The sequence below is a fragment of the Neopsephotus bourkii genome, unplaced genomic scaffold, assembly GCF_033783945.1.
Source record: "Neopsephotus bourkii isolate Nb327-2 ecotype Australia unplaced genomic scaffold, CSIRO-AGI_Nbou_v1 NB_1783, whole genome shotgun sequence".
In the NCBI taxonomy this organism is placed as follows: Eukaryota; Metazoa; Chordata; class Aves; order Psittaciformes; family Psittacidae; genus Neopsephotus; species Neopsephotus bourkii.
Window position 1 is genome coordinate 642338 of NW_026902257.1, and position 15778 is coordinate 658115.

The following is a 15778-nucleotide window of genomic DNA, read 5'->3' on the forward strand; positions in this document are numbered from 1 at the left end:
ACTGCTTATCCTGGACAACAGCCTTTAGGACACTTACTGGCTCTTCAGCTTTTATTTGCAGTAGTCTGGGAAAAGGTAACTCAACTAAAGTGAATATGAGGAACAATACCAGGAAGGAGATATGTTAAGTCTTTGAACACCAGTCTAGTTGGGTCAAGGACTGACACTTACCCAGTCAGCACCCATGAACACTCAAGACAATTAACATTTAATTAAGATTCTGCCAAAAATCACAGCATTGTTAGAATACCATTAGCAGAGCTATTTTTGCATGTGATGTTACCGAGTCAAACCTATTTCAGAAACCTTCCAAACTGAGAAGAGCTCAGATGGCTCCTCAGGAGCTCCTATGATAGCATGCAAACACAAAGCACCACAGACAGTTGCCACTTGCTACAGCACTGCTACACTTTGTACTGCCCAAAAGAGATGTTTCTGCAGTCTTCAAAATTAACAGATAATGGAAAAAGCCCTGTAAGCTCACAGGATCTAAAGATACTGTGTTCCACAGCGTTCCTGCTTTCCTCACCCTAGATGAAATCCTGGAAAGAAACATACAGCACCCCTTCCTCCACCTTTCTCCCTTCCTTTTCTTGCCCAATGTCTGTATTTACACGACCCAAAGCTCTTCAGTGTGTTTCAGTTGTAGTCTGTGTAAATAAATAGAAGGGTAAAAAACGTAGCTTTGGGGAGCCTGGATAACTGCCAGCTTGCCTGGGTAACTGGACTTTGCATGGAGCTGGAAAGGGTGTGTTTTTAAAAGGAGGGAAGCAGAAGAGAACAGCTCAAGAATCTTGGCTCAGCCTGGGCATATTTCCTCCTAACTCTGGCTAAACCTCAGCACGAACGGCTGGACGGAGGAGTCGATACAAAGCCGGGAGGGAGGCTGCAGAGCTCTCCACCAGGACTACAGCAGAGCTTGGAGAGGCTGAAACCATGCTTTTCCTTTGGGTGCTGGCATTCATTTTAGTCCTGCAGGAGCAAGATCTTTTAGGTAAGTGATTCCAAGCTTGCAAAGCAGAAACTGTAGCTTAGCTGTAGCATGGTCAAAGCCTTTGCATAGGGTGGGAGGGGGAGGTGAAGAATTGCTTACTGTATAGGTTTTATGTGAAGGTGACACAGGTATGTGTTGCAGTTCTGTGGGACTTTGTTTTTAACAGGAAAAACTCAATTTTTGTGCTATTAAGAGTCTGTCCTGAAGGCATATTGCTTTGGTCGAGATTTTTCACTTCACATGGGAGTATTGAGTGTGGATCTCACTGTATTTTCAGAAATTTAGGAGCACATTCAGGTGCTGCAGCCAGTACCCTGCATTTCCATAATTACTGTTCTGGTAGCCTTATTAACATACACTCTTGGAAATGAGATCAAAGTTCAAGGTGAACAGAGAAACATTTTCCTTGACTCAAACCCTTCTTTTAAGGTTTGTTGGTAACAGCACCACATCTTCTCTCTTCTGCTTTGGATTACTTATTCCTGAGACTGAGGCGCATAAAGCCTTCTTCAAATGCCTTGGGAGTACAAACACAGAACATCTGATAAACTTGCATCTGAATTTTACTTTCATTAAGAACAGATTAGTGACGGAATAATTTGTAATCATGTTGTAGCTGAGAGTGTGGCTGAAAGCTATTCACTTTGGCTAGTTCAAGGGTTTATAGTCCCCGTGTAACCACAAACCTGCCTTCTCAGCCTGTTTGCATTACGTGTTTTCTGCTAGCTGAGGCCCAGCTTTATTTTCCCTCGGCTCTTGCCTCTTGACAATACACAGTGTTTGTATTTTGTGGCAGGGTAGTAAGTTTCCATTACAATCAAAACATTTCCTGAAAAACTGCCCCCAAGTCCTAGTCACTCTTGCTTTGACGCCCTCCCATCCAACTGGCTTTGTAATGTTTATCTGTGATGGACTGAAGTATCAATACCCTAGCAAGGACACTCTCACTTGTTTTCACCCCACAGGTACTCGCTATCCTTCTGTGAGTTTTGTCAGCATCACAAAAAGAAAAAAATAAAATAAAAAATAGTGAAATTAAAGAAGAAGGATAAAAAATGCTGGAAGAGCATTTTTTGTTTATTCACAAAAGTACAGATTTAAGCTGAAACCATTAGCAAAATCAGATAAAATCCAGCTAAATTGAATAGTACCTGAATAGTAACTGCAGTGGAGACTAGTAACCAGTAACATGTCAGGTGGTAGCTGTTCAGTCAGGGAATCATTTTTAGTGTCCCAGTGGTGTACAGAAAAGAGGGGAAATGGTGTCTGTCACAGACAGGGCAGCACCCAGTCTAGCTGACAAGCTTAAAAAAAAAGTCATCCCCACTTTCCCTTTGCTACTTATGAGTTGGGGAACCTAACTTTTAATCTCCTTACAGGTCCGCCCTCCCAGCCTCCCATGGGTTCCTCTTAAAATGGTTCACAGTTGGCCAAAGCAGAATATATGTTTTAATTCAGCCATTAATATGAACAGTCACATAGTCATAGAGCTCAGTCTCCAAAGAGCCCAGGAGGAGAGGCTGGTGTGAGAGCCCTTCTAGATGCAACCACATGCTTCTGCTTAATGGCTGTTGTTCACTGTTGTTGCTGGGTTAGTTTGTGGGGTGCTGCTCTAATGTAGCACACAACACAGCCTGTAGCACTGGAACATTCAATGCCTGCCCCATTTAAATATATTTCCATTCTTACAAAAACATCTGGGCAAATTGTTCTGTCCCCAACAGCAAAGTCTTTGCTGTATGATTATGCATGGCAGAGAGGTGACATGGAGTCCTCAGGTAAACCTGGCAAGCAGGCCAACAGGCTGGCCCTACTGACGTGCTCCATTTAGCTGAGCAAACTGAAGACTGAGCATGCTACTAGGGAAACGACAACAGAGGAACTCCAGTGGAGACATCACTACTCAATATTCTGCACTGTGGCGTGATTTGTTTCTAAACAGCAGACGTTTCCTTCAGTTTTAACTACAAGTTAAAGCAAACCAAGTGTGAGAATGTCTTTTTTTATTCAGCTAACATATTATGATTTCTCAGACTATTTTTGGATGCTCTGATATCAACATGCAATATCAAAGCTGAGGTCTATAAGCTAGACCACTGCCTAGAAATTGCAGAGAAATAATCCCTTCAGAACATCTTATTTTTGCCCAAAATTGAGGACTCACATTCTCACAGAACAGCATTTTGCCGCCAGAAGATTAAACTATTGCATATAGAATTAAATCCACAATAAAAGCTTATGAGAGTTGTCTTATCTTAAGCCAGACGTGAACTCATATTTCTCTACTAATAAACTAGTAGTGCTTTAACCTATACCCCATGTTGCAGGTATTTTCTGTCCTTATAGAAACCTGCCAGTATTATTGTTGCTAATGCAAGGATTACAGCTCTTGCAAACACTTGTCTCTGAGCTCCACCTAGGAAGAAGCAAGGAAGTTTGTCAGAACAAAATGTTCCCAGATGTAGGTGTGTTTTTTAAGACCATGAGGCATCTGGTCTTAACAGAGAAGAAAGAAATGAGTCTTTTAATGGATTTATATATCTGTAAAACTCTATGTTTTGTTATTTTAGTTAAAATGAATTTATTAAGTTCTGTAGATGTGATGGGTTGACCCTGGCTAGACATCAGGTGCCGCCCAAAGCCACCCTCCTCAACAGGACAGGGAAGATAAAATACAAGGAAAGGCTCATAGGTCGAGATAAGGACAGGGAGAGTTCATTCACCAATTAGCACCCTTGGTAAACCAGACCCAACTGGAGGAAATTAGTTTAATTTATAACCAATCAAATCACAGTAGGATAATGAGAAATAAACTCAAATCTTAAAAACACCTTCCTCCACTCCTCCCTTCCTCCTGGGCTTAATTTTACTCCTGATTTTTATCACCTCCTCCCTCTGCCCCCATCAGCACACAGGGATAGGGAACAGGAGTTGGGGTCAGTTCATCACATGTTGTCTCTGCTGCTGTTTCCTCCCCAGGGGGGGACTCCTCACGCTGTTCCCCTGCTCCATGGACTTCTCCAACATGAGTCCTTCCCACAGGACTTATGTTCTTCACAAACTGCTCCAGCATGGATCCCTGTAGCACCATCACCCCCCTCCAAAACCCTGCTACACAAACCAAATACCTCCATGTGCAAAGCAAAGGTTAACAGCAAACTCAAAAAAAGTTTGGAAACACAGGACTCCTGTTCATTTGCAGGATGCAGCTATATTTATAAACACAGGTGATCAGCTTTGGTTGAAGCAGTTGTGAGTCTTGGCCATGAATGCCAGGATCTAATATGCATGTATGTATATCTGTGTGTGTATATCTACATCTATCTCCCTATTTTCTTCCTGACTTGTTGCTGAATACATTAACTAGCTGCCAGAGGAAAATACGCCTTCAAACAAGTTCTTAATTATTAGAAAAAAACCTATGAGGATATTCTTTCATTGAACTATCATACTTCTTTCTACTACCATAACTGACTCTTATGCAAGCTACATAACCACAGAGCTGACTAATAGGTCACAGCCTCACCTCACCAGCTCCCCATGACTGCATCTCCTCTTACTAAACACAGACCAAAACCCATGTCCTCATAAAATTGAGCAACTCTTTATCCCCTGATACCCGTGGTCATCCTCAAATTGATGGTGGCATCAAATACTCATATATCTCACATCCTCCATTCTCAAACTAGACTTGAGGTCACCCATTTTACGTAACTTACATTCTTTACACATGCTATGACATGGCTCCTTTCTAAAATGGCTCATCCCTTTCACACACACAAGCATGTCCTATACAGCTACTGGCTAAAATCCTCGTAACACTTTGCCTTAGTTTCCAAAACAAATATATATTCACACAGAAATAAATACATTATAAATTGAGACTTTTTCTGCATGCCAAAGCATCAAGAGTATCCCTCTGTAAGTCACAGCTGAAATTAGTATAACCTACCTGCAAATAGCATAGCTCACATCCCAGTTTAGTTCCCTGTAGTCATTCTCCATTGCAGCAGCAAACAGGAGAGGATATTCCGTGGCTGCTGGAAACATAATCCAAGCCAACAGCTCTCTTACAAGAACATTTTACTGTCATTCTCCTCCCTTTAAATGAAAATACACAAAACTTCAGTGCTTCTTACAATCACAAATATGGTAAAACATCAGAAGAAGAAAGTGATTTTTCAAGTTGTAATTTTGCTTTTGGCAGATAGTGATGGTAGGGGCCTCAGATTTTCTGGGGCTGAAAAAGAGAGTGCCCATTGGCAGCATGAGCTACCTCTGGCCTTGTAAACTCCCTCTCAGTCTCCAGTGCTGGGTTAGTGAGAGCTGAAGCTCTTTTGTGAAATAGAATGAGACAGATAATGATAGCAAAAACTTCGTCCAAACAAAGTAGTTTTACACAGAAATACATGGCAATTATTTCCTAATCAGGAAGAACTTCTATCAAGTCCCATTTCTGATTTTGCATATTTCACAGGCACAGGTGAGGCAGGGTACGAACAGAATACATCTCTACATTACACCTCGCATGTAGGTTGATAGGACAGACAAGGTAGAGAAGTGAGAACTGGCAGGTTGATATCATCATCCACCTTCTTGAATGCAATACATCCTACAACGCATGAGATTTCCTCTTTGGTCCTTCTCCTTCAGGGAAAAAAAGAACTATAATAAGTTCAATCTTAACTGATCTAGGATCTGAAATAATATTCATAGTAGCATATTCTACATCTTGATAAACAGAGTATGAACTGAGTTTGCAAGTTTAGAACTTTACTTTCTGATATGGTTATTCAGCTTCTAAAATCAATATTAAAAGCAATTGATTTCAAGGAAGAAACTTATTTCAGGATGCTTTCATTATTATCAAAGGCTCGTGAATCTCAGATACCAGAAGAATCCCTTGGATTTTGTTCCATGTTTGAAATATTTCCAAAACTTGGCATTCGGGTAGCAGTTGAAGTATACTGTGAATGTACACATAACAGATTGATCTCTAAACAGTCATTAAAAACTTTAAACATACCTTCTTGAAATCATTAAAAAAACCCCAACAAACTACAAACAAAACCAAAACAAAACGATCCCCCATCCCCCAAATTCCAGAAGAGCTTTTCTGCTGACAATTCTTTGTCTAATATACAATGCTCACTTTCCATCTCCCACTTTGGATATTCCACATTTGCCCTGTACAGAATTTGTAATATTGTCCTGTCATAAAAGCTACAGCCTAATAAAGGTGTGACCTCTGCTTATATGTTTACACATGTAAATATATAAGCAAACTCTTGGTGTTGCCTCCAGTGTAAAGCATAGTAAGCTGTGACGGTATATAAACAGCAAATAAATCTTACATATGCATTACAATTACTGCAGTCTTTACTGCAATCACTGAAGCAAGTATTCCCTTACCTTTACACAGCTAGAAACTCAAAACTCTAGAAAGAGGTTCAGAAGTGCATAAATCACAGCTAAGCATTGGGCAGTGGTTTATGGGTTACAGCCTGGAAGATGCTCTATGTGCAGTTAAAGATATGCTCTTGAGCATGTAAGAATTTGAAGATAATGGACACATTAAAAAGCATTTTGAATGCAACATGTTCAATTATCTTTTGTGTCCTAACAATAAAATTTGATACAAGTTAAATTAGATATATAAAATACAGCTTAAAACTGATTTGGGCACACTGGAGATGATGAAGCCAGTAGTGGTACGGAGAGTTAATCCAATATTCCATATCTAAGTATGCCAACATAATTAAGGGCTGACATAGCCGGAAACTAAATTTGATGCCTTTGAGTACAGCCCCGAAAATTAAATGTGACTAACAGTCTTGGCTTAACTTGGTCTTAGATCTGACAATAACTGATAGCATTAGTATCAGTTCAGGTTCAAAGCAATTGAGCCTCTCCTGTATTCAGCTGCAAGTTAACTTCACCAACTACTTTTGTAAACTACGTAATTCCTTGCACTAACACTTCAATGTTATACATAACTGTTCAAGTGGAGTCCAATACTTACATTTAGAAAGCTAAGATCAGCAAATCCCCTCAGAGGTCTGTTGCATTCTTCCCAAACTGGTTAATGGGTTCACCATTTGAACTTGATACCCAAGTTCATGACTTTTTTCCTACTGGCACATAAATCCATTACTACTCCATTTTCTCATTAAAAGTTATCTGACCACCTTATGCCATACACTCCGGGAATAAAAAGATACTGCTAAACATAAGGCAGTGCAAATAAGAACACACAGCATAGCACATTTTCTTGACGAGCTCTACATGTTCGCCTTTATTCCCTTTAGTTTGTCACATGATTTCAGCCTTCCTTATTTGCCATCTGGTTCTTGTTTCAATCCCACTTTCATTAGGCTTGTGGCCTGCTTAGTTTTACCCCTCCCCTCCCTACTGAGCAAACATGAACTTTCAGTTAACTTTCAAAACCACACTGTTCACAGAATGGTGCAAAAGGAATTTTATGGACTTCAAGGACTCAGCTTGACCTTCTCCATAACACAGACCAAAACCCAACCCAGTAATTTCTATTTCAAGCCTGTAATTTCAGTTTGACCAGCAATGCATCTTTAGGAAGGATATTTGCAAAGACCTTTCAGATGTGTGTGATTGTGTACTTCAGCTCTGTCAGTCTTAGTAACAGCAGCAAATGACAGTGAAGAAACGGTTACTCAGGTTTATTCTGATGCTTAAAATGAGCAACTACTTGGATGATCAAAATGAACCATTTAACAGCATCTGGATAGACAGAATCCTGATGATCCTAGATGAGGACTTCTTCATGGAGTGTGCAGAAGCAAGATCTTGTGACGCTGGGGGAATCTACGTACAAGAGGCAGAGGAGCTTAACCAAGAGTTACTCTAAAACTAAGGCCTTTGCTCTTAACCTGTTTGCTAAGATTGTTTCAGTTATTAATTCATTGCTCTTTCTATCCCCTGCTATAAGATCAAGTTCTGTACAGTCAGGCTGACCATGATACATACATCTTTACTCTTCATTATGCTACTTCTTTCAAACATTAAGCATATTCTTTTATTAAACATGCCCTTATTAGCAACGAACTCAGAGACTCTCCATTTTCCTGCTCCATCTACTGGTGCCTGACTGTATGACAGCATTGGTCAGAACTACCCACCCTCATGGGCGCCATCAACATAGAGTAAGAGACTTAATCAGAGGAAAAAAGGTGCAGGTTGTTTTCTTATCTTGAACAAGAGAGTTCTCATTCTTGATGGAAAATAACTACCGATATATCAAATAGAATGGAATTCAATAATTAAATGCCTTACTTGCAGGAAACATGAGGTGGGAATTTGCAAATTGGAAGTTAACTGAAAGATAATGTACTTTCTTGAAAGGTAACGTGTTTCTGCCGTATTGAAATGTTACAATAAATACCTGCCTGAAGTAATCCTTTGTTTGAAATAAAATATTTAAGACACTGAAATATGCCTCCTACACACTTGCTTAAGCTATCAGAAATTGCAAGTACCCACACATTTTAAATATATAATTTATACAGCATACAAAGAAAAGGGTACAGTTAAAAGCTCTTACCTTTAGAATTTACTGTGAAAGTTTTCTGCATTTAAGCATATGCTTTGACATATAGGCAAGTAAGAATTGTAATTTACATTTTTAAAATGTTTCCTCGGCAGCAAGAGAGCAAGTACGTGAAGTATCCTAAAAGGTATTTTGCTTACATGGCTTCCACTGCAGCCTTCCATTCTTCACTTCCTTTACAAGGTGACTGCTATTATCATGTGAGGTAGAGATGCTGCTGGACAAGGTCAGTGCCAAAGGCAGACCGTGTCATTTTCTTTCACCAACTGCAATACAGAGAAGGGCAGCATTCGTAAGCAACATGTGATTCTCTTTGAGCATATGGAAATTATTGCTTCAGCTGAATTGTTTGACCATGCTGACCCAGATACATGCCTTATTTACAAGGGACCGGATGTGTGCTGTAAGCAGCCCATCCTAGAGATAAAGGCTGTGGGTTAAGAGCTAAAGCCAGTCAACAAAATAACAATCAGGGATTTTAGCAGCCAAAGCCTCAAGCCAGGTCTCAGAAAACAGAAGGCAACTACACTGAACAAGCACTGGCTGCCAGACAGCAGCAGCAACCACCCACGTCTGGTACTCTGCTCTTCTGGCATGGTGGTGAAGGGGCAATTGCAAGTGCAAGACCACCTCTACTGTGGTGTGAAAATCACTAACTAAAGACACAGACACACACTGTAGCTGAGAGGGTTTCTGCTGTGTCATCCCCCAGCCACCTCCACAGTGTGAGGTCTAGGCATGAAACATTCTTTGGTTTCTACTAACTCTTACCACTTGTTAACAACAGCAATCAGGTACTTCCTGAGACACTTAGGCTGAGACTGCTTCTCAAATTCTTTAGGCACTGTGCGAGTCCTGTGGTTCTGAGTAACATCTTATAATCCTATCAAACTTGGGTAAGACACATCCGCCCCCTCTGGTAAGCCCATTATAGTTTATAACACAGCAGTGCACCCCGAGTGTCAGAAAGCTGTCTGTCTCCATATTACAAGAGACAACCCCACCCCAAGGAACAAACCCCCAGGGAACCAAGCACTACTGAGTACTGCATTTCACACCACCACCTTCACACCTAGATCTCCAGACGTGCATGTGCGCGCTGTTAGTGTTTTGCCAACCTCACAGTGAGATGCAACAACCTTACCTTAGCTGTACACACCTATCATGGCACACCCTGCTTTGAAAAAATGACAAGTCACCCATCATCTCTAACCTTCCCATCTACATACACCTGCCTAAAGTAGCAGTCAGGCCAATGCAGAGGTTTGTGCTGAATGAAGTCCTCTTTCACACAGAAGGGCTAAGCTAAAGGACTGATTAAAGTGGCAGTTTGGGTTAAGACCTTACACAATTTCTGCTTCAAAAAGTCACTCTGAAGGTTTAAGGTCCTGTATCAGGAGAGGTGAAAGGAGCCCCTGCACAGTGCCAACACACATGCCCACCATGCCATTTAGGCAGTCTGGAGAGGCCAGCATGGGTCAGAGTCTGATCAGGTCAGGACAGACAGCTGCTTCTGCTTCTCCTGCAGCACCAGAGCTCTGGCCTTTCTTTAATGGATCAGTATAATAGAAGATGCATGATCAGAGATGCGGCCAACTTTAACTTTAGCTAGCCAGCATTAACCCTCTTGCACTCCCATTTCTCGGAAACAAACAGACATGCAACTTACGCTGACCTAAAGCTCCTTTAACAACCACATACGACTGATGCTTGCCTTCACCCAAAGTGTCTATCCAACCTTGTGATCCAGGCATCTACAGTGAGGTTAATATAGTCAAAAATAGCCTCCTGGGGGATTCTTCAATTTTCTGATTTGCTCTTACTCCACATAATGATTTCTGCTGCCCCTTTTCACAGTTCATTTGTAGTTAGATCTGGGAATATTCCTATCAGTCAACAACCAATTCACAGTTACATTATCACCATGCCTTCTGCTTGCCCTTGTTCTCTCTCCAGCACTGTGGATGGCAGTTCAGCATACAGCTGAGTCAGGCCATCAAGCTTGATGCTGAGAGCTAAAGCTGGAAATATTGGAAAGATGGTTATTTATTAATCTCTGACAGTAAAATGGACCTTGACTTCCCATTCTTAGGAAAACCAAAGTTTGTAAACAAAAAGTGGTCACTGCTTTGTAACCTCCATTTCTAACACAGAATTTCAGTATCTCCATGTTGTTCCAGCAATGATGGAAAACGTGTAGAAAAGAAATAATTTTGCAAAGTAGCATGGTTCACTTGAGCACTAAGTTACAAGGTGAGAACGTTCCTGAAACACCGACAGGGAGGAGGCAGGAGGGGGCCAACTGCAAAGCAGTTTAAGTACCGTATTTTATCAGTCTGCCTCGAACAGGTAGATGTAAGCCTTTCGGATCCTGTCCTAACAGCACCACCTCCTGGTGAAGGTACCAAAAAGCTCCCGGATCAAAATCCAACAAATGAACCACCAAACATTCTTAAGCTCTGCCAAAACAATCTCTAAATAATGCCTAGTAATCGGATCATATTTTAAACCTCTCATCTTCCCCTCCCTCCGGCCTCCAATTTCAAGGATACTGGATATTCAAGGATACCATTCCAACTCCGAGTACATCTCTCACCCCATCAAATTGCAATGGCTATTGACATGTTCGCCATCACCTGATACCTGCACTCCAGAAATCTTGGAGGAGACCTGCGATGAAACACAGCAGCAGCTCCAAATCACTGCTCTCACACAACAGTGAAGACAGAACTAGTTGATTTTATGTTTCTTAGTGTTCTTTGTAAACAAGCTCACAGGTTCCTCTGTCTCTGTTACAATCAAACAACTGAATGAGTTACTGCTGCTTTCCCATTATCATAGGTTCCTCAGGCCTCAAACAAGAACAAGACCTAACTTTTTATGGAGCAAGATATGCTATCACTTTAGTGGGTTTTAAAATACTCTGTTACAGTTCTGTGTACACATATTAAAAACTAAATGTTACTGACTGATACACAAAAGCTATGAAAGGAAATTGGCTACATTAAAGCACTGACACCACTAGGTACTGACCTAGTGATGAAGTAGAACCTGCAGAATGAAACATTCAAAGAACAAGAGTTCATGAGTACTGAGAGGTAAATAGGTAATTGACAGAGATAAGTGACTTCATATCTCACAGCATATATGGGTGACTCGGTCAGTAAATGGCATGAGCTGTAAACATTTTTATTGTTTTCCTTCTCATTGCAAAATCAGACTGTTATGAGCAAGTTTCTGACACTTATCCATTATCCATTATCCAGCTATTATCCATTTGGGGTGTAAGTGGACGAACTTGTTTACTCTTCAAAGCTTTATAGTACCAGCTGCTTCTGAAAAAGTCTTGAAGAAGCTGATGAGTAAGGCAGATCTTCCCAGCACTTACACTGTATACTTGTAAGAGACTGAGTTACAGTCTATAAACTTACCCTACACAGGTAGGAAAAAACAGATTGTGAAACAAACACATACACAAACAAAACAAAAAAATACCCCTGGCAAGAGAAAACACCTTGTTCCAACCAATCCTGACAATGTGTACAGGCACGGAAACACAGCGTAAGGGTATAGGTGTAGTTATTGGGAGATTCAGTTAACTACCTGGGACTTTTACATTTGGTTTCACAAACAACGCTGTTTAGCAAGCAAAATACCACTTCAGAAGTCAGAAAGGTAAGGACTACTATCAAAACCCCCCTGCTGATTAAATGTGGCTATTTTTCCAGCTGCTGCAGACCCCGTCAGTGTGTTACCTGGAAGTCTGGGAGGAGGAACCTGGTGCAATGAACATGATGCAATCCACGAACGCTTAGATATTATTGAAGAGGTACAAGCTATTGCACTAGCTCCTTGACCTTACCAGAGCTCTGCCCCATCCTTTCAACCAAAGAAAGAATGCTGCTTCTAGGCACTGTTCCCTCTTGATTTTATTCTGTTCCAGGTCTGACTGTTTTTTCAAATGTCAGTTTACAACTCTCAAAAAAGCCAATTAATGCAAAGCTCCCCCCAGGAAGTCAAATTACAGGCGATTCTTTATGCAGAGGACTGCAATTTAACTTCATGTCACTAGAGGGCAGAATAAGACAAGAAATATATCTATAGAGTTATCGCTATATATATTTATAAATATAAATACATATTTATATATTAGCTTGTCATAAGACAAGAAATATTTATATAATATAAATAAAATTAGCTGCTAGCTTTAGATTTGCACTTTTGCTAACAAATGCGGTTCATCTCTTTCCACTTGACCTTTTGACTATCTCCTTCCCATCTCCTTTCCCCGTATCTTCCTTGTTTTCATTAGAAAGTAATAAAAACAGTGGAGCATCTAGAATCAGAAGTCAAATCACTCCTCAACATCATCAATGAGACAACGTCAAACATCCCCATTGCTCCAGGAACCCCACTTACAGACATTTTGGATGGTAAGTATCTAGTGGGATTTAACCTAAGTTGAAAACAGTGTTGCATGTGTTACTGCCAAATACATCATCTTTTATTCTTCCAAGATGTGAATTGATTCTCTCATTGAACTCAGCACAGCTAAGGCCCCAGCTGAAATACTGAAATAGTTTTGAACACCAGGTTTCAACAACTGCTAAAGGTAGGGGGGAAAGGGGAAGGTGAAAAAAAATCCCACCAAACAAAACACCCAGCCAAGGAGCTGGATACATAAGCTACACAGAAGGGTTGTTAAATTGGGAATGTTTAGATTAAAAAGTACTGAAGTAACCCACCAGAACAAGTAAGGCTGCCACCAAGATGAATGGTGTGTTTTCTTCCCCAGTGCAAAAGGGAGTAAAACAAGAAATAATGCAGCAAGAAAGACTCAAGCAAAACACACTGCAAAGCTTTCTTACAAAGAAAGTGAATCACTGATATGACTATGGTAAATGTGGTTCCTCTCTGGAAGGTTATGGGAGATCTGGTCACCTGGGACATGGAAAAGGTTGAGGTACTCGACAACTTTTTTGCCTCCATCTTTACCAGCAAGAGCTCCAGCCAGACTGCCCAAGTCACAGAAAGCAAAGGCAGGGACAGGGAGAATTAAGAGCTGCCCACTGGAGGAGATGATCAGGTATGAGAACATCTAAGGAACCTGGAGGTGCATGAGTCCATGGGACCTGAAGAGATACATCCACTGGTTCTGAGAGAACTAGCAGATGAAGTGGCTAAGACACCATCCATCATATGTGAGAAGTTGTGGCAGTCTGAAGAAGTTCCTGCTCACTCGAAAAAGGGAAATATAACCCTCATTTTTAAACAGCGAAAAAAAGGAAGACCCAGGGAACTACAGACGAGTCAATTTTACCTCAGTGCCTGGCACGATCACAGAGCAGATCCTCCTGGATACTATTCTAATGCATATGAACACAGTAAGGCGACTGATGACAGCCAACATGGCTTCACTAAGAGCAAACTATGCTGACAAATTTGGTGGCCTTCTACAACAAGATGACAGCATACCAACCCAGCAATTCTTCCCTGTGAGGGTGGTGAGGCACTAGAACAGTTTGCCTGGAGAAGCTGTGGCTGCCCCATCACTGGAAGTGTTCAAGGCCAGGTTGGATGGGGCTTTGAGCAACCTGGTCTAGTGGAAGGTGTCCCTGCCCATGGCAGAGGGTTGGAACGAGATGATCTTTAAGGTCACTTCCAACCTAAACCATCCTGTGATTCTGTGACTGTGGTTTTCCCAGCAATGGAAATGTCAAACAAGCATCATACCTTAGAACAGCAGGACACACTAAGCAATCTCAAAACCTCTTTCCATTTTAAGCCAATTCTTTAAGGTGATTCTCTAGTTTCATGTATGGCAAATGAAATAAGAGAAGGCAACAAAACACAAAAGAAGATATTGGAAGTATTACTGTTTTGATAGCTTAAAACCACATAAAGCATGTTCCTGGATAAATATTTTTTTAATAAATTAAACCACAACAGAAATCCTTTTGTTAAGGACACCTGTTTTACACAGCTTCTTATACTGCTCTGACCTTTTTATTCTCTGCCCAGTTATCAATAGCTCATTTTACACCATGAGAGACACCCCTGATGGAAAAACAACCTCTTGTGGAAATGTATAAGCAGCCACCCACAGCCATGTTTATGAAGTCAGTTTCGTCAGGGCTGGGTTTTTCATTTGTTTAAGATAGCTGTACATGGGTACATACACATATGCATACTCACATCAGTGCACTTACATGATATAAGGCCAGCACAAAGTAGACAGCAGGACAGCTTATGTTTATTTTTACTTCTTTCAGTTGGCTGTATGGATCTGGTCACTATGACTGAAATGTCCTCACTAATTTTGTTATTCATTAGGATTTCTAGTCTTCTGTGAAGGGCAGTTAACAGGTAACAATTAAGTTACACCACTGCAATGGTAATTTACTTTAAAAAGTATTCCAGTAAAATGTTACAGTAAATTTAAAATGAAATTCCTAAAATTAACCAAGGCATATTTACAACACATCTATGGCTTAAGAATTGCAAATAGGACCTTCCTTCTGTGATATGGTAAATCAAAGTGGCAATTTCTCACTTCAAAGTAGCCGATTCATGTTTTAAACAATGTTTATCCACAAAGATTGATCCTGATCTTGTAACCAAAAATAATTACATCAACTCTTCTCTATGCAGATACCAGCTGAGCACTGCAGAGACCAGACGGCTGAATGTAACAGTGTATTTGTCATGAAGAGTTGCACTTTGATAAGCTTGAGCATGGATGAACAACCCCCAACTGTAGTTTGCCTCCTGTGATCCTGTGCTTTATAATAAACAAGTATTTGCTTTTAGACACTATTTCAAAGCTTTATATTTTAAATCTTTCAGCAGCCCACTTTATCAAAACTGCATTTCAAATACAGCATTCTCAGGAAGAAAATGAGATCAGGTGGGGTCTGGGACTAAAGCGCAGCTAACTTCCCAATGAAGATACTCTTTCAGCTGCAATTTCCTCTCAAGATATGATTGTCTGACAAAAATGAGTGTATGGAGTTGTCTGCCTTTGGACATAAGTCACGTTGCTGCCATTGACCAAAACAGGAGTCCTAGTCAGAACTGGGTCTAGCCAGAAGGTGTCGTTTGGACACACAGCCACCTTATTATGTCATCTTTACACATTTTTGCTCTAGTGACAATGCCACTCAGAATTAATTCCAACATTTGTGCCCATGACACCCTCATGT

At 40.7% G+C, this 15778-nt stretch overlaps 1 protein-coding gene across 1 annotated transcript; it reads left to right on the forward strand.

Annotated features, from left to right (window-relative positions):
* Positions 1-828: 828 nt before the first annotated feature.
* PLAC9 (placenta associated 9) lies at positions 829-15385 on the forward strand. The gene is made up of 4 exons (XM_061380045.1): positions 829-994; positions 12305-12405; positions 12889-13009; positions 15228-15385. The coding sequence occupies exons 1-4, from the start codon at positions 937-939 to the stop codon at positions 15236-15238; spliced, it is 291 nt and encodes a 96-aa protein (XP_061236029.1). The 5' UTR covers positions 829-936; the 3' UTR covers positions 15239-15385.
* The last annotated feature ends 393 nt before the right edge of the window (positions 15386-15778 follow it).